General features: G+C 38.2%; 1 protein-coding gene across 5 annotated transcripts in view; it reads left to right on the top strand.

Moving 5' to 3' along the window:
- Nucleotides 1-25,469, top strand: part of megf11 (multiple EGF-like-domains 11) — a 109,904-nt gene that overhangs the window by 12,975 nt on the left and 71,460 nt on the right. For 4 of the 5 annotated variants that reach the window (XM_026927092.3, XM_026927089.3, XM_053234967.1 and 1 more), the window contains exons 2-5: nucleotides 12,952-13,053; nucleotides 15,540-15,663; nucleotides 17,753-17,854; nucleotides 18,393-18,493. In XM_026927092.3, the coding sequence (XP_026782893.3) occupies nucleotides 15,548-15,663; nucleotides 17,753-17,854; nucleotides 18,393-18,493 (319 nt within the window). In that variant the 5' untranslated portion in view covers nucleotides 12,952-13,053; nucleotides 15,540-15,547. Of the gene's footprint in view, nucleotides 1-4,582; nucleotides 4,724-12,951; nucleotides 13,054-15,539; nucleotides 15,664-17,752; nucleotides 17,855-18,392; nucleotides 18,494-25,469 lie in introns of all 5 variants that reach the window. The other variant, XM_053234966.1, reaches the window with a different exon arrangement.

Genomic DNA, 25,469 nt, shown 5'->3' with positions numbered 1-25,469 from the left:
TCTAAACTTGGGGCCTGGTTCGAGATCACCTGGGTGGAAATTGCCTCTACTGTTCTCATCTGTCCTGTTCCAGGACAACTGCAGTGACACTAGCAGATTGGAACCCATAACACTGGACCTTTCATGTCTGCTAGAGAAGCTCACATGGCCACTTGAACAAAATATAAAGCATTTGCTTTTTGAGCTTTGAGTACAAGGATTTCATATTTTATTATGCCAGCACAACTCCAAGAAGGCCAAGAATTATTGAGATCTTTAACAGTCTTCAGCAGTACCTTTACAAACTAAAAAAAATAAAATAAATATTTTTGTTGCCTGTCCAGTCACTGGCTGCAACTCTCCACAAAATATACAGTGTTTTTCACTCCTGCCCAAGCTTCATGCTTTCTACTGTGTTACTTCCAGTTCAAGTGCTATTGTATAAGCTGCTGATAATAAGGGTGAAAGTCATATTGATAAATTTAGACAAGTTTTCAGTGAGTGATGTGATAATTACAAGTATTCCATGCAGCACTTTAGTGACAATATAACCTACTTGACTTCTATTGGAATTTTATTTATCTCTTGATATTATCTTACATCGTATTGCAATTGACAACAGAGGGAAAAAAATCCACACTGCATTTCTTTACAATAGAAAGAATCGCCAACAACTCTGTCTAGCTCGCAAACTACGTTTCACAACCAAACGCACGCGAGAAGTGATAAGGAAATAACGCAAGATCACACGTGAGATCAGAGTTCTCGCGCGAGACTGGAAATGGTACCCCGCAAGAAGTTTGCGATCCAAATGGTCTGTGCGCTGATTTGCAGCGACAGGGCAAAAAAGAAAAGAAGATTATGGAGGAGGAAATGGTTGCGGAGACTTTTTTTCTTTCTCGACCCTCTTGTGGTACAGCTCAGATGAAACATCAAAAAGACATGGGTGCTCCTGCCAAAGTTCAACCAAGCTTTCCTCCATTTCTTGGGTCCAAATAGGCCGAGAAGGAGCCATGTTTTCTTATATTCTATAACTCCTCCCCGAGCTTCCCGCTGCCCTGTATCTTGCTCTCTCATTGGCTGGAGGTCATCGCCGATGTTTGTTTCAGTCAGAACTCATTTCACACAGTGGGATTTTGAATCGCTGACAGGTCCAGATATTTAGCATGCCAAATATTTCACGAGCGTGGGCAACGCATCTGTGATTCTCTCAGATCGCGTCTTTGATAATTCACACTGCGTGATTGTCACTCGTGTGAACGAGCACCGATTTGCCTCCGATTTAAGGCATTTGTCGGCGATTTCACAAAACCTGTCGGCGAGTGAAAAATCAGGCTAAAATCGTGCAGTGTGAACTCGGCATTATATGTGCAGTTGTACATGTGTTCCTAATGAAGTGGACAGTGTGTGTGTATACATACATGCATACGTATATGTGTATATGTATACACACACACACACACACACACACTCAGTCAGGTCCATAAGTATTTGGACAGTGACACAATTTTTGTAATTTTGACTCTGTACACCACCACAATGGATTTGAAATGAGCTAATCAATATGTGATTTAAGTCTTGACTTTCAGCTTTATTTCAAGGGGTTTAACAAAAATATTGCATTAACCGTTTAGGTATTACAGCCATCTTTATATAGTCCCTCCATTTTCTGACTATATAATAACTAACATTACAACCCAGGGACATCACGAAATGCTGAGTTTCCTCCCTCGAGATGCATTGTCGACTTCAGTTGCTGTTTGTTAGTCTTTCTGCCTTCAGTTTGTGAAAAGTGAAAAGCCCGCTCAATTGGGTTGAGGTCATCAGACATTTAAGAACATTTAATTTCTTTGCCTTAAAAATCTCTTGGGTTAATTTGGGTCATGTTTTGGATTATTATCCACCTGTACTGATAGCACCGTGCTATCAGTTTTGCAGCATTTGGCTGAATCTGAGCAGAAAGTATAGCTCTATACACTTCAGAATTCATCCTGCTGCTTCTATCAACAGTCACATCATCAATAAACATCAGTGACCCAGTTCCATTGGCAGCCATACATGCCCATGCCATAACACTTCCTCCACATTTTTGACAGATGATGTGGTATGCTTTGGATCATGTGCCCTTCCCTTCCTTCTCCACATTCTTCTCTTCCCATCATTCTGGTACAAGTTATTCTTGCATTAGAACTGGTCAGGCTTTTTTAGAGTGTTTTTTTTAAAAATTTTTTTATTTATTTATTTATTTTTTTTTTTAAAGCAAAGTCTAATCTGGCCTTTCTGTTTTTCAGTGTTACCAGTGGTTTGCATTTGAGGTAAACTGTCTACATTTTTGAAGGCATCTCTTGATTGTAGGCTTTGACAATGATAGGCCTACCTCCTCCAGAGTGTTCTTGACTTGGCTAGTTGTTGTGAAGGGGTTTTTCTTCAACGAGAAAGAATTCTGCGATCATCCAATTTAGTTGTCTTCCGTGGCCTTCTAGGCCTTTTGTTGTTTTTGAGCTTGCCAGTGCATTCCTTCTTTTTAAGAATGTACCAAATTGTTGATTTGGCCAATCCTAAAATAGGTTTGTTTTTTTTTCAGCCTAATGATGGCCTCCTTCACTTGTATAGATCCCTCTTTGGACTGAGTAGTGAGAGTTCCCATGAACAGCTAGCAAATGGAAATTCAAGCCTTGGAATCAACTCCAGAACTTTAATCTCCTTAATTTGTCATTGAATACCACACATGGCCATGAAACTATAATTGTCCAATTACTTTTGAGCCTGTGAAAATAGAGGGACTATGTAAAAAATGGCTGTAATTCCTAAATGGCTAATGCAATATTTTTTGTTAAACCCCTTGAATTAAAGGTGAGTCTAAGTCTACGCTTCAATCACACACACACACGTGCGTATACATACATATATACATATATATATATATATATATATATATATACATATATACATATATATATATATATATATATATATATATATATATATACACACACACAAACACGCACAGACAGTATATATGAGGTTAGTAATGCATAGCAGGGAATCAATTGGGGAATTCAATCAGTTGGGGAATTCAATACAGCTGCTTTTTTTTTTTTTTTTTTTTTTTTAATTGATATGTGCATTTTCAAGTATGTAGCTAATTTTATAGCCATTGCCTGATTTATTCTCTATTATTCTCTAATCATAAAAATGTCAAATGTATATGGGAACATAATGGGAACTTTAAGTTGCATTTTGTTCATAAGAATTTCTAGGGCTGTCAATAATGTGACCTGTAGTTTTGTTAAAATTTTAATTTTTTAAAATTTGTTTTCTTAAAATAAATTTACTTCAATTAAAGGTTACATTTCTCTGTTTTTTTTACTGTGAGATTAAACACAGACATTTTTTCATGACCTTTTTGCCTGGCTTTACCAAGAGTGCCAAAAAAATCTGGAGCTGACTGTACCTTGATGCACAGTGGAAGCTATCATTAAAAAGTGAGAAAATCTGGAACAACTGTTAAATATGCTCAAACCTGGCCATCCTCCAAAACTGAGTGTTTTGGGCAAGGAAAGCTGTTGTAAATGAAACCATCAGGAGGCCTACAGTTACAAAAGGAAGAGTAATTCCACATGGCAGTGAAGGGAGAAACACTGCATGACACAACAGAAGCACAAACACTTCATGAATCTGAATGTACAGAAGGATGGGGAAAAAGCCTTGTTCAAAACAAAACAAAACAAAACAAAACAATACAGTACACACTTGGCTAGAGTTTGCTCGAAAGGCTTGTGAGCAACTCAGCAATTTGGAAAAAGGTTCTATTGTCTTATGAGATTAAAAAAGAAACATTAGGCTTTGGTGAAAGGTGCTATATGTGGTGCAAACCTTTTTAGGACGTCATAGATCTTTATGGTTAACACACACTAGACTGCAAAATTTCACATTACTAAGTAATTAAAGTTGACATTTAACTGATGTAAACATTATGTAAATGTAATGTAAAGTAAACATGAAGGCTGACATCAAGGTCAGTACACTACACATCTCAATTTCCAAAATGCACTGTAACTTGCAGTAAGAAAATGCTGGACTTCTCAATTTGTTCTCCTACTGGAGTGAAACTAGATGTTCTCTATTCAGTTCAAAGAACTGCATTCTAGGGCATGACCACTTACCCTCACTGCGGTGTGTCTGGCTCACATTCATTTCTCAGCTTCATATTGCATTCAAAACTGCATCCCACTGTGTCAAAGGTTGGCTGAATTGTACCTCCATTTAAGATAAGCTCGAATCATACTAACTAAACTGGTCTCCCTCTCTTTTCTGCCTTCCATTTTTATGAGCTTCAGGTTAGGTGGATTCACTGGCCTTCTCCCCTTTACTATTCCCATGACATGTTGTGTCCAAGACAAAATGAATGATCTGTATGTTATTGTTTTGCTTCCACTATGTAGGGCCCCTAGCTTATTCAGCAGCAGCCTGTAATCAATGAGGGCTATAAGTGGAGTTAAAGCCGCACCTGAGGCCGCAGAACTGCCTGCTCAACACTGTGTGCTAATCTTGTGCATAATTTAGAGCCTCATGCCCTTCCTCTTCCTCATTATCGAGGCAGGCTGAATGGGGAAAGCCCTAAACACAGAGTGTGGGACGAGGGCAGAAGAGACCAGGAGCTTCCTCTGGTCATCACAATAGAACCATCAGCTCCGATAAGAGAGAAGAGCCAGACGTGTGGAGAGCAACAGCCAACTGCATGGTGAGCTTTTATACCGTTCCGATCAGAGAAAAGGGTTAGATTAAGGGAGGTTAATTACTGGTTATGATGATTTTGAGAGATACAAAGAGGCAATGTAGATTGCAGCTTTAGATCTCGACTGATATTTTTTATGGAGAATACTTCAGCTGAAAGCTTAGGAAGTAAGTCTGTGTAAAGCTTCATAGGACATACAAAAATCAAGATGTACACCATGGCATTTGACAGCCACAGTATTTGCATGAGCTGACATTATTTTACTGACTCTGTAAAATTAGTTATAGAATTCTCATTATGCTTCAATCAGCCTGTAATTTTCCTTCCATTTTTCTTTCCTTTTTGAGAGTTGTAACACTAAATTTTAATTCACATAAAATATTTAATTCATGTAAAAGTTCAGCATGGCTCATGTCCAGAGAAAGTATTGGAAATTAATTTTAGAGCAGAATGTCAGAAAGCTCTATCACCTCTATGCAATTAGTGGTGTCGAAATTCACACATTTGGGCTTTAATTGGCAGTGATTGCACAGAGCAGGGGTGAGGGCTGTTTAATTGGAGGCTGAGTGATGGCAGTAATGGCTCATTTGTTTGCCTGTGTGTGGTGAGGTACCCCTTCTAACGACCTGTGTGGAAAGAGTGGCATCAGAATAGGGTGAGGGAGGTGTAAGATTAATCACATTACCTTGTTTTGCACAAGCTTAAATCCTTTCTCAGTTGTCTATTGTGTTTCATCGCCTACACGGGTGCATGCACATAATCTGTTCTCGTGCACATTTATTTTGTGTGTTTCAGCCAACAACCCAGGAGATGGTGATGACTTTTCTGTTGACTTTGTTTCAAAGTTAGTACAGAGACTTTAAGACACATCCTTCTGAAGGACATTGTAAAGGCAGACCAGGAGAAGAACCGGGAATGTATATTTAATAGCGTGGTTATGGTAGATGGAGCAAATATGTCACGGCTCTGAAAAGTGCAGCCAGGGGCACATCACCTCTATCTAAGAGGCCCCGACTTGCTGCTGCATTACACACTTCCATGCCACGCTTAGAGCTTCTTTTTTTCTCAGTTCATTGATACAGTAGAAACAATACAGATTAATTAAGAGATAAGCTGACCTTGACAAAGTCAGAGTTTGAACAAATATATTTTGGTTTGGATAATGGGTTTATTTTGTGGAATTTACATTATGCTCAAATGCATATAATTGTCTGACTTGCATCCGTGGAAAAATAAGTTATCAGGTTAATTTATCTGCTGGTTGACAATGCGACTTAGATAGCAAATATACTGTATGTGGTACACATGTCTAAGGTAAGCCAATGTGGACAAATTAAGGTAAATAAACTGCAAGGTAAATGATCAAGTGCTGATCTATTCATGCATTTTAGCCTTAAGGCTCATCAATTCTCAATCATTCATAGAGAATGTGGGGTAGAGGACAGACAGCCACCTTCTTGGCCTTGGCATGATAGGCAGTGCTTTTTACTTCACCGCTTATCTTCGTCATATGTCACCTACCCTAAAAAAGCCCCTGTTCTGGCTTCTTACATCCTTGGACACTGACACCAAATAAATGAAGACACGGAACAGACTTGGAGGTCCTGATCTAGAAGGGCGATGGCTGAGGTGTGAAACCACTGGGCTGTAAAATTGCTCTGGCAGCCATGCTGTTGTTTCAGCATTTCATGGAAAGTTGCCCTGCCTGCTTCCCTGCATCCTTCTTATTCATCTTTTCCTCCCCCTCTCCTTCCTTTCCTTTAACTGTTCCACCCACCTCAACTCTTCTACCTCAGGTCAGACTTTATCCCACTGTGGTTGTGCTGACCTTAGACATAGCCAGAAGGATTGCTTGAATTGGACAATAAAAAGCAATAAGTGACCATCTTGTTTCGTATGCACCACCATCTGGCACCACAGAGGGAACCAGAGAAACCTAATGTTCTCTAGTGCACAAACCAGCTTGGAAATGTCCTATACACAAATATAACGCAACCTCACTGACAACCAGCACAACAATTATTAGTTCTAATTAGCCACACTATATGCACTAAACATGTGTTATCTTACTATAATGCAAATAGTCACAGTGTGTGGCAAGAGTGCCTGGAGGGAGAAAAGCGTCTGCTGTGTAACCAGCGCAGTGGGAGGTCAGCTCCTGGGCTGCGAGCAGATTTGTTAATAATGACAATGGGCAGAGTCATTCACAGTTTGAATGTTTAGCATGAACATTCAAATTTTATAGACTTGGACAGAGACACAAGTAAGCAATTGCAACAGGGCTATCAAGGGAATGTAAAATTATCTCGTAGACCTCTTGGAAACCTTACTCATTTTATTTTGTTTAATTAAGGCTTTTTCCATTTATTTACGTCTTAAATATTTCTTACTGAGGCGGACACTGAGTTCATCTATAAAGCTTTTGTCTCTGTCTTGAAATAAATCCAAATAAGGATAGCCACAGTCTATTTGACACAACTGAGGAGTGCACAATACTTAAATAGAGAAATAACAAGCACAACATTGCCAATCAACAATTGCTTATATTTCCTGTTACAGTAATTCTATTTATATAATGTTATGAGAGTCATTACATTCTTGAGAAATTGCAAGTATTTTTAATTAGAATGTTGCAAGTACATGGGCATTTCTTTCTGCTTTATGGACAAGCTTCATTAGGATTCATGGCTCTTACATTGATGTCGTTTTCACACTTGCATTTTTTTCCAGACTTGTGGCCATTTGATCCAGAGTTTGGTATGATTGGTGAAGTGTGAAAACTGTTTTCGAGCCTGGGAGTGGTCCAGGGAACCAATCCTGTTTACGTAATGTTACTTCTTGTTTCTACTTTCATTTTCAGGTTATTATGGCTATTGATATATAAAACCAGACTTTCACAGGGCTGAAGCACTGTAATTAACTCAACTTTGTGGTGCAAGTAGTCGCACTGAGAGCATTATGAAAAATGCAACATCTCGTTTCGGCAAAAACTCTTCTCATACAAGAACAGCTCCTTGTTTTAAGGTATTCCTGCACAATGACGTGTCATGCATCCAAAAACGGTTCTTCACTGCTTGACTGTTGGTACCTAAGAAAAATAATACAAAACATCAAAGGGATGAACCTAGTGCCTATCATTTTGCAAACCTGCATGCACAAAAGTGATGTGTGCAATTGCACAATTGGCCCATGATTTGGAAGAAATTCATCACTGTGAACACAAACCTGCAATTACCAGAATCGGTCCTGAGTGTGGATTCAAGTATTCAGGCCAAGTGTGTAAATGCCCAAAAAATGTCCAAATTATTACTTAATAGCACAGTCACTAAGGATTTAATGTGGGCATTGGTCTGTACTTAATACTACCTGTTACTACCAGTCAAGACAGGGAACAGGTACACATCTTTACTCATCCCAGAAATGTTGGCTGTTGATAAGGCAGGTTATTGCAATGAAAGATACAGTTGACTTTAGTAGGTCCTTCCTGGGCCTGAGCCTGGCAGCGGCACTGGGGAGGGTGCATTCACTTGATTTATTAGGGTTGCCACGAACAGTGCTTGCCACATGAATAAACCATGTGCCCAGAATTAAACTCCTGTTAAATGACCTAGAGCATTTGTCAGGTGTTCCCACCACTTATTACCAGCACATGCCTACATAGCCCCACACGGACCATCCAAAACCAAGTGCTGCTGATCACAAGTGCTGATTCTGTTTGTTTTATCCTGAGGTGTTCGAGCTTTGCTTATTCAATTCTTTGCACTGCTATTGGCTCCTACTGGATGTCTTATTAAATGCTTAAGGATTCATATCTGTTGTGCCTGGTGCAAGTACATAAGCAGTAGGAGACAAAGAGCTATGCTCATACATTTTTTTTTTTTTTTTTATCAATTCCTGTGACATACACAAAAACACTTACACAGACATATACCTCAGCCATCCAGAAAGGATAGAGAACTGCAATTTAACACACAATCGGTCTCCTAACAATAAATAGTTCCTAACAAGAACTGCATGGTTCATTAAAAGTCAATGTATGGTTCAGTCAGTAACCCTAAGGTTGTAGTGTGTTTATGTGTGTTTTTACGATCATAATCACTGAGGCAGAAACACGTTTTCCTCAAGGAAAAGTATAATCATCAATATTTTAGTTTTTATTTGAGTTTCTAGAAGAGAAATGTAAATAGGAGACAAGTGACAGACTATATATACAGTTGTCGCTGTATTTGACCTGTAGGGGCAAACATTAGGTGTAGCAATCCAAATTATATGAAGGCTCCAGCTTCCCCTAATTCTGAACTATGTTCAGATTGAATACACTGTTTGTAGGTGTAATGATACACAAAATTTTAATTCAATATGACATGATACGATGCAGTACGGTGGTGTCTTGATATGATACTGTTCTGATAAAGCAAAAATAAGGATTGGGTAAATACATGTCTTACGTTGCAATTTTCAATTGATTAAAACATTCAGCATTTTAAAAGTACAGTAATTGAAGCACAATAATGAGATGAGTGTTTGTGTGATCCATTTAGACTCTTAGCAGCATATAATGAAAGAAAAGCCGTGCATTAGAATGTAACAAAATTAAACATGGCTAAATAAACATTAGCTCTCTGGCCAGGTTTTCACCAATGTGCATGATTGAGAGAGAGAGATAGTGTGTGTGTCTTCATATTTGTCTACATGATTTTGGCACAGATTTTGGCACAGTTCTGGCTAGTATATTAGTGTGCTTCCTAGTATATTAGTACGCTAGTGTATTAGCTTGTGAAGAGCACCATGCGTAGGTGAAGTTTTTTTTTGTTTGTTTTTTTTAAACCCCTATAGCCTCTCCTGGTTCAAGATAAAGAGGATGCTACGTTTTCAGAGGAGGTGGTGTGGGTTTGATTAGGTTTAAATTTTTGTTACATCTCATATAATGTAAGTGGTATTCAATGATTAATAGCCTACTTTATTATGCAATCTGTTGAATTATGAGGCTCGTATCAAATGATACAATATGCCATATCTGTACACCCCTAATCATTTGTATTTCAGTTTATTTCTAAATGTGATTTAATTTTGTTAGGCCATGTTTATGAGACCTTTGTTTGTAGGTTAAATCGGTATCTGAAAGAACCGACTTGGATTGACTGTATTTTCAATTTTTTTCTCCGTCAGATCATATTGCAAATCGTTAGGGCCCCTGCTAGTGCATGAAATAAATATTCACATATTTATATGGTCTTACGAGCTGGTCAGCTGACTGACTCCTTCTCCCTAAAGATTTAATACAGCCATTTTAATAGTTAATTCATTCCAAAGTCAGCAATCCTTTTCATTTCAAATCATTGTATTAATGTGCAAACAGAGGGTTCTCGCTAGGAGTACATGGAGGCATAATTTTTTTTTTCTGTCTGAGAGTAATTTGAATATTATATATAGCTTGTTGAGGGGGGAGGGATAGTGAGAGGAAAGTTTTATTGTTTTGAAGGCTGCCAGCAGACACAGAAGATCACTCAGAGAGGACCGCAGATGCTGTGGGCTCAAAGAATTGTCTTGCTAATTGCAATGAGCTCTAATAAGTCACACATCGAAGACACGTGTTTTGAATCATACTTAATGTCTTCTAGGCAGACCAGAGGACATAAACTTTTGGTCTTAAGTCTTTTAAATGTTTTCCAAAGGATCGTTTCCACTCATTCCTTAGAAGGGCAGTGACAGCCCCCCTGGACTGCTAAATGTTTCACAGTGTTTATACAAAAGACATGTCTCTTTACTACTGCCTGCATTATAGGTGCAGGACATTGTTGCAAATATCCCTAATGTATCATCCAGCTGGTATGTCCCCAATGCAGCACAATGAATGTAGCCAAATATCTTTAATTTATGTTTTTTTCCCCTTTTTTGTCAAACTAGACCTTTTGTATTTTGCCACAATGTGATAAGTGAAGTTAAGTCAAAAGAAAATGTGGGTGCCAGGCAGACTAAAGACAAAAACACAGCCAAGTCTCCAGCACAATCAGCTGGATATTGATCTGAAGGCTGGGTTATTATTCCGTGTTTACAGACTGAAGGATGGCTCCATTTCACTCTAGAAGCTGAAATCCTTGTTTTTCTACCATTGCTCATCAATATCCACTAAAATGCATATGTCAGACTATATGGAAAAGGGGATAGTAATGCAGTTTGGCATTTCATTAAAAACTAGACAGGATCTTTGTCTAAAAAAGTTATTTATGAATTTAAAAAATGTATTTGCAGTTATTTGTAAATATAGGGAAAAAATCTCAAGGCCTTGAATATACTTTCTCTCATTTCTTTCTCAATTTTGTATTGATCCTGGACTGTTGCGGGAATTAGTGTTGTTGCATCACAGCTCCAGGGTCCTGTTTTGCATGTGCTCCATGTGTCCGCATGGGCTTGTTTCGGGTTTTCTCCCACCTCCCAAAAACATGGCAGGTGGTGGATTGGCTACGCTAAATTTCCCCTAGGTGTGAATGAGTGTGTGAATGTGTGTGCATAGTGACTTGCAATGTATTCCTCCCTTGTGTCCAATGTTCCTGGGATAGGTGCCGGATCCATAATTACCCTGATCAGGATGAAGTTGTTAATGAAAATGAATGAAAGAATGATCTTGGAATTGAGTCCATAAGCAGTGTGTGCATTAGAATATTCCTAATTGTGTATTTGTATTATTAAAATATTACAGCTGTCATTCATTAAAACTGAATCCGGCATAGAACACTCTATCTGAAATATTAATTTTCCACTACAGCTCAATCAAAGTCATGAGTTCTTAGCTGAATCCTTTGGGGGATGCAAGTGTCTGTTGATCCAGGACCTCTAAGCACTGAGCCAACCTCTAGATATATTGTGGACATAACCTTTATGCTTGTACATACTGTTATTATGGTCTTTTACTCTTAAATACACTTTCAGAACCTTTCTCACACTTTTCATGAGCCATCATATGAAGATCTTCTGTTTACAAATAAGTGATCTATGTAATTTATAACCAGTAGTCAGCAAATACGGCATGGTGAATTCTGGTCCTTATCTCTGGGGTTAGATCCATATCTGCTGTTCTTTCTATTAGTTTTATAGCAAACAATGGGGCACAGTAAATTTTATCTCCTCTTGATAGCTATTAAAGTGATCTGTACGTTAATTTAGAAACTGGATGCAGTTAGACTGATCTTTCATTGCAACAGAAAAGAAAACAAACAGGTGAAACTTCAGGGTTATTATTGCAAACTTAGTATAACTACACACAGTTCACAAATCCTAGAACACCAGTCAGAACATACATTAATTTCAGATAAATATACATGCAAGAAAAAATAAGCTGAACCTCTACCACTAATTCACACAATTGTAAGATTTCTTAGCTTTTTATAGAGCAACAAATGAAGTAAACACCATTCTTGCTGATGCTGGTATCTCATAATTCAATAGAGTGTGTAATAACTGCAGATACATTCCCCCATAGCGAACGTCTCAATACCTGTTTGAGCTGTCTTTAAATCCATCATCGTTGCAAGCTGAATTCCTACAACTTTAACAGGACTCTCTGCATGTGAAGGAGCATACTGCTAAATTATGAATTCCAGTGAGAGGAAAGGAGGCCAGTGTCCTTTTGTTTGGAGCTACATATTTATCACCATGCCCGAAAGAGAATAAGAGAAAGAGAGAGAGCGAGAGAGAGAGCGAGAGAGAGAGACTCCAAAAGCTGACCTCTCAAATACATGCGGAACAAGCCATGTATTAGACCTGAGGAACACTGGCCCTTTGCTTAGATGAACATTACCACCATAGCAGCACTTGTAATTGTGTCATTAATACACATCAATAACTTGTTCTCATGCCCTATTGTTGAGGAGCCTGTTGAGGTGCCTGCTATGAAGATGAGCAGTGATAACACTACAGGCTCTTATGATAATGTAGGCTATCACCCCAGTGTGTCTTCAGGATAAGAGTGAGCCCAGCACATCATCATCTTCATGCAGAGACACTGTGTAGATTTTATATGAGGGATTTAGCAGCTGTTACATTCAGTCCCACTGCTTCTCTTACAGAGTCTCTACTTCAGTGTACCTCTTACATTTATTTATTCTCTCGATTATTCCCTTTGGGCATTCCGAGCCCCATCTTTCTCAATCAAATGTTGTTTACTCACTGTTTATCTCTCTCTGTCTCTCTCTCTACCCTTCTGCAACTTTTTTCAACTCTCTGTCCATTCCCAGGTGCATTCCCTCAGTAGTGTAATCTGGTCTGAAGTAGTGGATATACTGTGAGAGGCCGTCCCCAGCCCCAGGCACAAACGTGTATATAACCACAGGTACAAGGTAAGTATTTTTCCATCAGTAGAGGGTGTGATGGACAGCTCTGTATTGATGGGAAACCTGGGAAATCATGGAAGAACAAATGCTATATGTGGCCTATATGAGTAGACAATAAAAAAATGAAAAAAAACAATAAATACTATAACTAATTAATTAATCATGCAGAAAGTTATAAACACAACCAATCCAACTCTAAAGTAAAACAACTTCTAAATTAATTGCAATAATGCTTTCAGCAATGTCACTGGATTTCGCAGTGTGCTTATAATTCACCTGAGGAAAATCAAATGGAGGTCATTAATTAGCATTAACTGCCATGTTTCCCACAGTTATCATGATTAACAGCATAGCAACATCTTCAAAACAACTATACTGATAAACCGTCAACATTACATTCATGGTGTAATTTCACTTCACATGTAATCCACATGTAATCCTAAGTATTCTCACTTCATTATCTATTGATGTTTATTATGCGACAAAACGTTACAACCTACATGGCTAGTTAAAATGGTAGCTAACAATAACATTAACTTACTAGGATCCTTAAGGGATCATTTTAGCAAGTATACACACCTATATCCCAGTTTCTCTCATTGCTATGGAGAGTGGGAAAAATAAATTTGTGTGGACATTGTAGGAATATAAGCTTCTGTCCATCAGCTAGCTTGACAAGGAGTATGTCCTTGGCTCTTTTTTGTAAAAATAAATAAATAAATAAATAAATAATAATAATAATAATAATATTAAAAAAAATCAGCAAATATTGAAATCTCTTGCTTAATGTGCACTTTTAAGTGGGTAAATTTTAAGTACATTTTCAGTCGGTGTAGCCTACCTCTCTGTATTCCTTCTCCTGTGAAAGGTCTGTTGTCATGTCCATTTCACGGTCTGCTCAGGATCTGTATCTCTGTTGTCTGAGGTGTCTTCTTGTTTTTCTACCCAGACTTAATACTTCAAAATCAGTTACCATTAGGATCTTTCTATACTTCAAGAGGAATTGTTCAGTAATTGGATGTGCAGGCCCTCATTAGCATTTTCTACTTAAACCCGTGAGAATAGGACAATATGTCACAATCCCACAAATTCACTTGGAGTTTGGGTGATTAGAGCTGAGCTGAGAACATCAAATGCATTTTGATTAAAGACTAACTGGTCATACCACAAAATCTAGTAATCTGTAATACATGGGCTTCATCAGACTCAAAATTGATTGTGAATGTCTGGTCATGTCTCATGCAATGTTTGGCCAGCTATGACTGTATTCAGGAGGTGTACTTGACATTTCATACTAGCACAATCTTAGCTTCTGCTTACATAATATTTGGGAGTTTATATTGTCTAAAGATTACCAGCAGTATGCATTTAACTGACCAAGGCCATGAGAGTCACCTGGGAAAACATATTGCACCATTAGCATTTCGGTGTAATAGAGTTGCAGCAATTCTCTGCTGAGTCAGAGCAAAAAAAAAAAAAAAAAAAAAAAAAAAAGCCCAGTGAATTTTGAGTACAGAGTTGAGGGTGTGTGCATGAATGAGTCATCAAAGAGCAGAAGGTAGCACAACTCTAACCCCTTCCTCATTAGATGAACTGGTGCTCCTGGGAAGTGAAGACAATTGATTTTATCTCACTCATGAATAAAGTGCACACACCTGTCTAAATGTGTGATGGCCCATGTTATCAAGTACAAACCTGCTCCACATATAAACCATTTAAGGTGCACAGATCTAGTAACACTACTATATGCAGCAAAATAAAGGCTTTTATTCACAGATACACACCAAGAGTGTTTATATCAGAAGATAATAGGCCAATTACATAGGAACAGGAAAATTCACACCACAAAAACATCATGCTGTGTTTTCAATAAACTGATATCATTTTACTCACAGCCCTTGGCTTCAGACTGTCAAAACTACCTTTACTGTCTACCTCTCGCGTATGCCATGGGATCTCATTAGTTCTGTCATAAGCACATGTCACTGTCACAACAGCACACTAGAACATCTGTATGTAGTTTGTCAGGTCAAGCCTATTGTACAGAGGTAAAGACAAGCATCATGTCTGTCACTGCCATTCCTATCTATCATATTCCCAGGCTCCTCAAATGTCAACTCTCCAATAAAATATAGGGAGAACTTCAATGAATGCTCTCTTTATGTTCATCCACACACATGCCTGTTCTGTTACATAATGAAATATATCTGAAGGTCTAAAAAGTCTATTTATTTGCACAGTTTATCAAATGTGGTATCGAAATGTTGGTACATATGTTATTTTTGTGTTATTTTAGATTTATTTCAGATATTCAGTTGGGCATATTTCATAAATCTGACATTACCAAGTGTAATATGATTATTCCCAAAGGGTGATACATACTGTACATAGAGCAAACCTTTTCAGGGTCTTTCCAGAACAATTAAAAATAAAACTACTAACGATTCGTCTTTCTTTCTATATTTGTTTTTCATTCTTTTGCTATCTCTCAGGAGTGGTCATGGGGCCTAGGCACTCCCCGATTCTAATCCAGCCTGTGCTGGCTGTATTGGTGCTCATTATGAGTGTGTGCTGTCTAAACCCGGATGACCCCAACGTCTGCAGTCACTGGGAGAGGTGAGAAGTGCGCTCTCTCTCTCTCTCTCTCTCTCTCTCTCTCTCTCTCTCTCCTCCACCTGTAGCATCATCTTTCATTTAATACTACTACTTTCATTAAGTACCAGTGCAGTGAACAATCTAACCGTTCAGATTGTAGCATTGTAGTATAGTGTGGTAGTGAGTCTGGATGAATGTCTTTAGGGTATAAACAATCAAGAAATGAAGAAATCTTTTGTTAAAAATGCAACAAAAGTGTGGACTTTAATGAGCAATGTGGGCCTAGAATCTGAGGATTAGTACTTGATTCTAGTGTGCATTTAGAGAGTATAGGGAAAGGGCACTAATATTAGAACCTGCAGGTCCCTGGCATATTCAAGCATGCTGAGATGAGAATTACTGCAATATTACTGCTGTCACTGCTAGCAGTGTTGTTCAGACTACAAAAGCACCTTTTCTGAATCTGAAATAACCATTCGGAAGGCAAAAATTTTTTATAAAATCCTTTACTCAGTTTATGACCTAATTAGAGTTTTTTATTATGTATACATAATGTTGAAAAATTAGGTAAAAATATACTCTCTGAAAAAACAAAACAATACTAATAGGTTGTGGATCTTTACTGAAGGATGAACAGTGCACAATTAAGTTTAATTCAAACCTTTAATTCAAACTTTAGGTCACAGAAAAAAGGCCACATTTAGTCTTTGGTGCATTACATAAGATTCAGAATCAAGTGAGAGGTCAAGCTACAGGCAGTCATGTCATGTGTACACTAGCAACTCCAGTGTATTCTGACTACAGGCAAAATTTCAGCAGACAGGCAAGGCAAATGACCCTCAGAGATGTGGTCACCCTTTTGTAATCTTTAATCCAACAGAGCACTTACTCTGGATCAGAGACATGAGTCTCTCAAGCTGCAACTAACAATTATTTGTGTTTTTTTGAAATATATTTTTTTAAATGTTCAATCCTCTTTTTCAAACAGTAAACCTGTTTGCGGCAGTGTGTATTTTAAGTCTCTACTACTTCTTCGAGGACTAAGATCTGTCTTACCTTCCACTGGTCAGCAATGTCATTATATCCAGAAATGGAAGGACATCTAAAACTCCATATTCAAGGATGTTCTATTAGGTGCAAGAGATGCTCTAACAAAAGTTTGTCTTGTATATTTTTGCTACTTAATTTTTGTCATTTAGTATAAGTATAGAAATGTGTTTGAATGCCTAACACAGCTTGCATATTCAGAGTTGGCAAGCATCACACAGCTTCTAAGAGTTTTAGATTTCCTTCTGTTCCTGATTGTATTGACATTTTGAGACAGTTGACAGGATGTGAAGGACAGTGTTTGAGGAGTGTTGATTTGGCAAAACTTGCTGGCCTATAGAGATCAGTTACAATCAGTAAATGCTCAGGACATTATTGATCCTAAGCTGAGCTATCCCTAGGGAGGGAAATGAGGAAAGAGACAAAGAGTTTGTAGGGGTGTGTGTGTGTGTGTGTGTGTGTGTGTGTGTGTAAGTAAGGATACATTTCTAAAAATGAAACAGGCTTCAAATTGATCAATGTACTCTGCCTTAATCAATCTTTGCAAGCATATTCCTGGAATAATTATGAGTTGTGCAAGGGAATGTCAGTTATGAAAAATAAGCCGGAATTATTTTCTTCACAGTATGGTAGGGGAAGAATGCTGGGACATATAAGATTACATAGTACCTCGCTGAAGAGGATTTTTTTTTTTTTTATTTATGAGCTTGTATTACTGTCTGTTTGGAGTTTGTCATGGCGTTCTATCCAAGGTGGATTCCCAGCTCACATCCAGTGTTCTGAATCCATTGTAGTCCTGACTAAGATAAAGCAGTTACTGATGAGAAAGTATAATATCGATCTAATCAAAGCATAGTTTACATCAACAAATAAATGTTTATACTATAAATGATCCATGGATTAATCAAATGGCTCTTAGCAGGTTCTGCCATTTCTAATCATTTGTTGGTTTGTCACCAGGGCCCTTTTAATGCAGTCTGACAGAAAACCTGTGAAGGTGAAATTAGTGAAATCAATCAATAGGTATTTGACTCTACTTTTTTCTGCTGTTCTCTCCTATTAGCTATGCAGTGACTGTGCAGGAGTCATACGCACATCCTTTTGACCAGATCTACTACACCAGATGCACAGACATACTCAACTGGTTCAAGTGCACCAGGCACAGGTAAGCTTCACTGTCAGTCCAACCCTGATACTGACCCACTGTCCCCACTATCAGTCTTGACAAGCTACCCAGAAAGGGTTGCTGAGCGTGCCTCTGTATAATAGCACTGTTCTAATGTAACTGACAGTGATTGCAGCGGTCATAGCTGAGATGGAAATAGCCTTTTGACTGTCCTTATATGCTGTATCAGCTTTAATAGCCACATTAAAGACTTTATCACAGACGTTCCCAGATAAAAACGTTGAAGTCAGTGAGTCACTGCCTTGCAATATTCAACCTGAAAGGGAGGTGTCCTTCACCTGCTGCTTTTAAATGAGTTTTTTTTTTAAAAAATTCATTAATCATATTAAGTAATTATATTTAATTCATCTGTCTAGTGGTTAAAGACCAGCTACGACTAAACAAAGAGTGGGAATGTAGTAGTACCTAACTGCTGATTGGCTTTATCTCTTTATCTATATGTGTGCCATAGGAATTTACCTGCTTATATGGAAATGCTTTTTTTTACCTTTTACTTGTGTGTATATATTCACTTCAGGATCAGCTACAAAACAGCATACCGGAGAGGGGTACGGACTATGTACCGTCGCCGCTCCCAGTGCTGCCCAGGCTACTTTGAGAGTGGAGACTTGTGTGTCCGTGAGTGTCTCTTTCCATTTTATACACTAATTTCCCATTAAATCAACACCACCCACTTTCCCCATTCTCGTTCACAGTTATGGCAACAATAAAAGTATTCATCCCTTCTGCCTTCTTGAGCGATGTCCTCCAAAGCCTTTAACTTTCCCATCTTGTCCCTCTGGAGGCATGTATCAGGCTCTTAGCCATTACTCAGATGCATTTGTCCAGCTCTGCTCCTCCAGCCGTAATTTGTTCCTTGCATTATTGTCCCTGCTCATGTTCTACAGTCTTCAGAGCATCAGGATTACAACACTAGTACTGAGTGAATTGATCACAGTTTGAGAATAAGGTGTCCTATTTGTGATTCCTTTCAGAGTACATTGCTCTAATTCCCAGAGAGTAATAAACAATGTTTAAACTCCCAATTTTCTTCCATTTCCAGTATTTAAAATATAAATCGAATGCTCTGTGTGTTTATCAGACATATTTTATAAAAGGGTTATATTTAAAAGTGTGAATGAGATTTTCAGCTCAGAAGATTTTATACATTTGTATTTCCCTCGCAACCCCGTTTTTTCTGCATTTGTTGCATACAGATCAGAGTTGTTTTTCACCTAATTCACTTTAATCATGAGTGAGTGGATCCTATCAGTCAGCCAAGACCTTGGAGGACACGGTTCAGCAGTTGTTTGACAAATCTCCTAGTGAATGGACCTCACCTAGCACTATGTCAAGGTGATAGAGTAAATGACAATATCACTGAGCTCCAGGGAGGGGATAAGAATCAACACACGTAGCATAACAAATAATAGGATTTGATGCATCCAAGGCTACTCAACATTATTAACCATGATGGATATCTGTTTAGTATGCACCTAGGATTGCTATTCGTTTCCCTCCCCTGTTGGACTAACCTGTGATGATTGAAGTGTCATACGTCCTCTGCATATTGTATGTCTTGATGAAAAGCACGCAGGCACTGGGAATGCCTATTGTTCACTGTGGTGTAATGCTCTGTCTGCTTACTGGTGTGTGAAGTAACATGGATTTTCCTGGAATGATGTGCATTGCAATAACTTTAAATAGCATTCTTGGATCTCGGCTGAATGTAGCAACCAAGATCGATGTTTTAGTGAGTATAATTGCAAACACTTTCTCTGAAAAAGACAACATTAAAAGTAGGCTAGAGCTCAATCCTCAAATTTACTGAAGATTTCTGCAGATTGAGAACTTGAGCTAAATTTATTATCCATCACTCTGCTGATCTTGAAGGATCTATAACATCTGGATTCTCAAGTGGAAGGATGGAAGCACTACATGTGTTTGTTGGGGCTTATCCAGGGATTATTTTCAATACAGACATAAAGAGTCAAATTGTCACATTGACAAACCTATAATCATACAAAAAAGTAATGCACGCATAGTGAGGATTTAAATACATAGGTATTCAGATCTCAGATGTACAATGGATATAAATGGCAGGTTTTTGTGAAGTACAAAAAAAAAATGAGACTAAGATAAATCATGTCAGAACATTTCCTACCTTTAAGGTGAAATTGCAGTATATACAAATAAAGTGAAAAACAATCAGAAACTTTTTTTATGGAAAAAAAGAAAAATAAAAAACGTACAATAACCTAGTTGCATAAGTGTGCACACACCTAAACTAAGTATGTCAGCGTGGCACATCTTGACTTAGCAATATTTTCCCACTCTTTCTTCCAAAAACATTCTAGATCCGTCAAATTGTAAGGGCATCTCCTGTGCACAGCTCGCTTCAGGTCACCCCACAGATTTTTAGTTGGATTCAGGTCTGGGCTCTGACTAGGCCATTCAAAAACATTGATCTTCTTTTGGTTAAGCCATTCTTTTGTTAATTTGGATGGTTGCTTTGGGTAATTGTTGTGCAGAAAGGTAAAATTCCTTTTCATCTTCAGCTTAATAACAGATGCCTGAATGTTTTGCGCTAAAATCGACTGGTATTTGTAGCTATTCATTATTCCCTCCACCTTGATAAAACCTGCAGTTCTGGCTGAAGAAAAGCAGCCGTAAAGCATGATGCTGCCCCTGCCGTGCTTCACCGAGGGTATGGTGTTTTTTTTTTTCAAAACTTATTGGATTGGATTGGAATTATGGAGTTATACCTTTTGGAATTGGTCTCATCAGACCATAACACATTTTGCCGCATGATTTGGGGTGATTTTGGGCTTGGATTTTTTTTGTGAGAGCTTCCATCTAGCCACCCTACCCTATAGCCGAGAGATGCGAAGAATATGAGAGACTGTTGTTCACATGCAGAGAGTAATCAGTACTTTTCAGATAGTCCTGCAGCTCCTTTAATGTTGGCATAGGTCTCTTGTTAAGTTTCTGTCTTGTCCTTTTGTAAATTTTGGAGTGACGTCCTGTTCTTGGTGATGTCAGTGTGAAGCTCCATTTTCTCTATTTGTTGATAATGGCCTTTACGGTGTTCCATCAAGTATTTTGGAAATTCTTTTGTATCCCTCTCTTGAACGATACCTTTCAACAAGTGAGATACTTTTTGATAAAGTCAAAAAAAAAATTTTCTCGTGTGGACACCTGAGGAGACGGCATCTTAATCAGAGACATTGCTTACTATGATGACCAAATTGTTTTATGGGTAAAGTTACCAGTTATCTTAAAGTGATCTGTAAGTAGCAGATGAATGCCTGGCCGACTTATCCTTCAAACCATTTTCCTGACAGGAGAGTTCATCAGATCAACATAAACATACTTTTATTAATTACACAACTCAAAATAGAAAATTAAAAGTATGATAAAATAGCCTACATCCTGTGCACGTTACGATTTCATGACTTTGATTTAGCATCTCATGGTTTCATTGTGTTCACAATTAACTGTGAGCACACGATCTAAAAAATATAATAGGATGTGCTGGATCAAGTGCTACTTTATAAGCATCTGAATAATGAGTGTGGAAGCCCTATCATTAAATTAAACCAAATTTGCAATGATTAATGTGATAATTACTACTACAACTATTCATGCAGCAATGTATTTGTAGTACACTAGTGTTCTATTAGATGATTATTTCAGTGCTTGCCATATTCTCATTTATATATCATCACATTAGTATATAATATTTTAATTTTTAAATTGTCTTTTGCTTTTATGTTACATCATATTACATTTGACAGCAAAAAAAAAAAAAAAATGAACAAAAAGAAGAGAAAAGAAAAAGAAATGCTATTTCCTTCTTTAGCCCACATTATCTATCCTGTTTTTTTTTTTTTTGGGAAGTTCAAAGGCAAGTTCTTATGTATAAAGGCTATGGTCTAGATGTTTTTGAAAAACCTCATCTTGGATGTTTCTACTCAAAATTCTGGCAACTATACACAGGTAATTCGCATAAACTACACACAGGTAATTCGCATAATCTGAGTGGTACATTCAGAAAATATACTTATAAGTACATGCATAACCAATCTCTGAACACATGAAACTTTCCCCTCAAAAATTCAAACAAAGGGCACCATCCATACACAACACATATGGGCAATTTAGCATAAGCAATCCACCTTAATATTTTTGGAAAGAGGGAGGAAAACGGAGAATACAGAAGAAACCTACACAAACACAGAGAGAACATGGAAAACACCAGACAGACCTATTTTCGAAGCTGAGAAAAGAGGGAACATTGATCAGAGCCATTGCACAAGCATTGTGCATAGCCAGCACAACAATTTGGAATACCCTGTTAAAGAAAGAAACCACTGGTGTACTAACAACCAGACATTGAATAGTTTGGCCAAGGAAAACAACAGCAGTTTATGGCAGAAACATTGTGAGAGCTGTGAAGAGAAACTAAAAAACAACAGTCAGTGATATAACCAACAATCTCCACAGGGCAGGGGTGAAGGTTTCACAATCCACTGTATGAAGAAGACTTTGAGTGCAGAAATGTAGAGGCCATACCACAAGATGCAAACCAATCACAGCAGTAAGAATCAGAAGGACATACTGGAATTTGCAAAGAAATGAATGAATTCAGAAATCTACAGAAAGAGAAATGCAGAGAAATGCAGAGAAATGCATCCAGTTTAATTAGGAGGAACTTCTGCAGCAAGACCATGACACAAAACACACTGACAAAACAACAAAGGACTTCATCAGAGCAAAAAGTGGAAGGTTTTTGACTGGATTGAAGAGGAGATTGAAGGGAGAACAGAAAAAAGAAGCTGTGGTACAAGCCTGGAAAAGTATCACAAAAGAACAATGCAACACTTTGGTGATGTCAGTGAGTCACCATCGTGATACAGTTATTGAAAACCAGGGATATGCAACTAAACATTAAGTGTTATTTACTTTAATTTACTTTAAGATCTGTCCCAATACTTTTGCTCACCTAAAAATTGGATGGTATGCCATCAAAGGTGCCATGTTCTAAGTTGTTTAACACATCTAGATAATATCAGGAAATGAAGGCTGAAATTCTGATCTATCATCTCATCTCATGGCCTCAAACCCAAATGTCTTCAGTGTATAGCAAAAACAAAAGAATTGGCCTTGCTGTTTCTATACTGTTGGAGGGGACTCTATAATCTAATGGAATACCAGCTGTGTTAATGCTTACCACAATATATACTTGATCTGACATGAAAGTCTTTATTATAAAGTTTCTTATTAATCTCTTTCTGACTGTATGTGCCTTTCCTCTTTAGTCATGAGCTTTGTGACCACTCCATTTCCCATCCCAGCATAAATTGAATATTAATGTCAGACTCATTGTGAGAGCATTTTGCGACTGCATCAAGTCCTGTTTTGTGCCATTCCTCTTCACGTATGTACATCTAACCAAATGAGTTTTTGAATGAGGATCAGCTATGGGTGATCATGAGCAAGGATCAGTGTGAGCTAATCCAATTAGAACCTGGTGTTGTATCTCTTAATGCAAAGACTATCTGACATCATTTTCACTACTCTGTGAGTTTCCCATCGAGGGGTCTTTGCAGGTTTTCATGTAGTTGCCTTCTTGCTTGAACATAATGAATGTACTTTAAGAATAATTTGTATTTGTATTTTAATCGAATAAAGGTTTAGAATTTTTTTCCACCTCCAAACTGTAGATGGTGGTTCATCATCAGTGCAAAAAGGGAATACAATATATTTCACACTGTCTCTCTGAGCTTATTTGAATCCCAAATTAATTATTGCCTGTTTCTCCAAGTGAATATCTAGAACAATGAGAAAAATCAAGGAGCCATGCTGAACTGATTTTGCTAGTCCTATGTAAGCTGCAGCAGCCATTAAACGGAGCTTCAGCTCAATAACATCCAGAAAGAAAAATATGCCACTGACAGCATGTATGCTGATTACAAAGTTACAATGCAGTTATCTACGGTCACATTAATTCTTCAATTGATTTTCATTTCCTTTGTGTTCTATCAAAGAGAATTTTATTCATTTTGATGAAATAGACATAGAAACCTAACAGTTGTTGTGCCACTGTCATTATGCTGAGAGCAGATGACATGTCACCCTTTGTTGTTTGATTTGGAAGCCCTCAATTATTTATATAGAGTATAGAGAAAACATTTTGCGCACGAAATGTATTCTCTATACTCCATATATTTTGTCCAACCCAAGCCTTATTGATACTGTAGCTCCGTGACTGAGAAAGTGAACGATCAGTGTCAATTTCAACTTTTTCCACTGAGGAAAAAGATGAGCTTTTTTGTGCTTATTGATGGAAACATGGCTCTGTTCTGACTTTAGCCTAAAGGCTCAACCCAAGTATCAGCTATGGGATTAGCTGCAGCTAAGCAAGGAAACTGCTTTAACATTGTTCAGGGACATTTGTGGAGAAGGGGGTGATAATAATCAATAATGTTTTCCTTAGCACACAGTAGCTCCCAAAACAACACCCTAGCAGTCACTACACCGAGCACTATAGTCTGTGAAGAAAGATGGCAAACAAAAATAATGTTTCTCTCCATTGACATTAGAATAGTGTAGAATGTTAGACTTTGCACAATACAGATCAAGGCAGCTTTAGGAGTGCCTTTATCCCCAGTGAGAAAGCCAATGGTGACAGTGAAAAGAAACTCCTTAAGATGGAGGTCAAAAGTAAGACAACTTGGGAAAACCCAAGATGGAAGTGATGGAGCTGTTATGAGTGATTTGTTTAAGGTTGTGGGTTGGAGTCTCAGGTCCGGCAGGGATTGTAGGTGGGGGGAGTGAATGACCAGTGCTCTCTTCCACCCTCAATACCACGACTGAGGTGAGACCCTTGAGCAAGGCACCGAACCCCCAACTGCTCCCCGGGCGCCGCAGTGTGTGTGCACTTGAATGGGTTAAATGCAGAGCACAAATTCCGAGTATGGGTCACCATACTTGGCCACAAGTCACTTCACTTATATCAGATAATCTAATATTTGAGTATAGCTGTTTTGGTGCAGTCCTGGCATCCCAACAACCTGCAGAGTTTGAGTTTTTCCCTCCGACTTACACAACTGATCTAATTGATCAGCAAATTATGAAGTTATTAGTGATAATAATACCAATATGTGGTGGCACTGTGGCACAGCAGGTAGCGTTGCTGGCTCATAGCTCCAGGGTTCCTGCTCTGATACTGAGCTCAGGTTAGTGTCTGTGCAGAGTTTTGCATGTTTGTATGGGTTTCTTCTGGGTTCTGCTGTGTCCTCCCACCTCCCAAATGTAGGTGGATTGGTCATGGTAAATTGGGTAAGTCGTAAATTAGGTGTGGATGGTTGTGTGAATGTGAGTGTGCATGGTTCCCTGTGATGGACTGGCTCCCATTCAGGGTGTACTCCTTCCTCCTGGGTTTTCCTTGGATAGACTCCAGGTCCACCACAACCCTGACCAGGATAAAGCTGTTACTGAAGATGAATGAATGAATGAATATCAAGATGATGTTATAGCTGGAATCAGAATTAGCAAGTAGAAGTGTGAAGAAAAGAAGAAGAGGAAGAAGAAGGGGTAAAGAAAAGAAGAA

Source organism: Pangasianodon hypophthalmus, chromosome 6 (assembly GCF_027358585.1).
Source record: "Pangasianodon hypophthalmus isolate fPanHyp1 chromosome 6, fPanHyp1.pri, whole genome shotgun sequence".
NCBI lineage: Eukaryota > Metazoa > Chordata > Actinopteri > Siluriformes > Pangasiidae > Pangasianodon > Pangasianodon hypophthalmus.
This window is presented reverse-complemented; position numbering and strand designations above follow the sequence as displayed.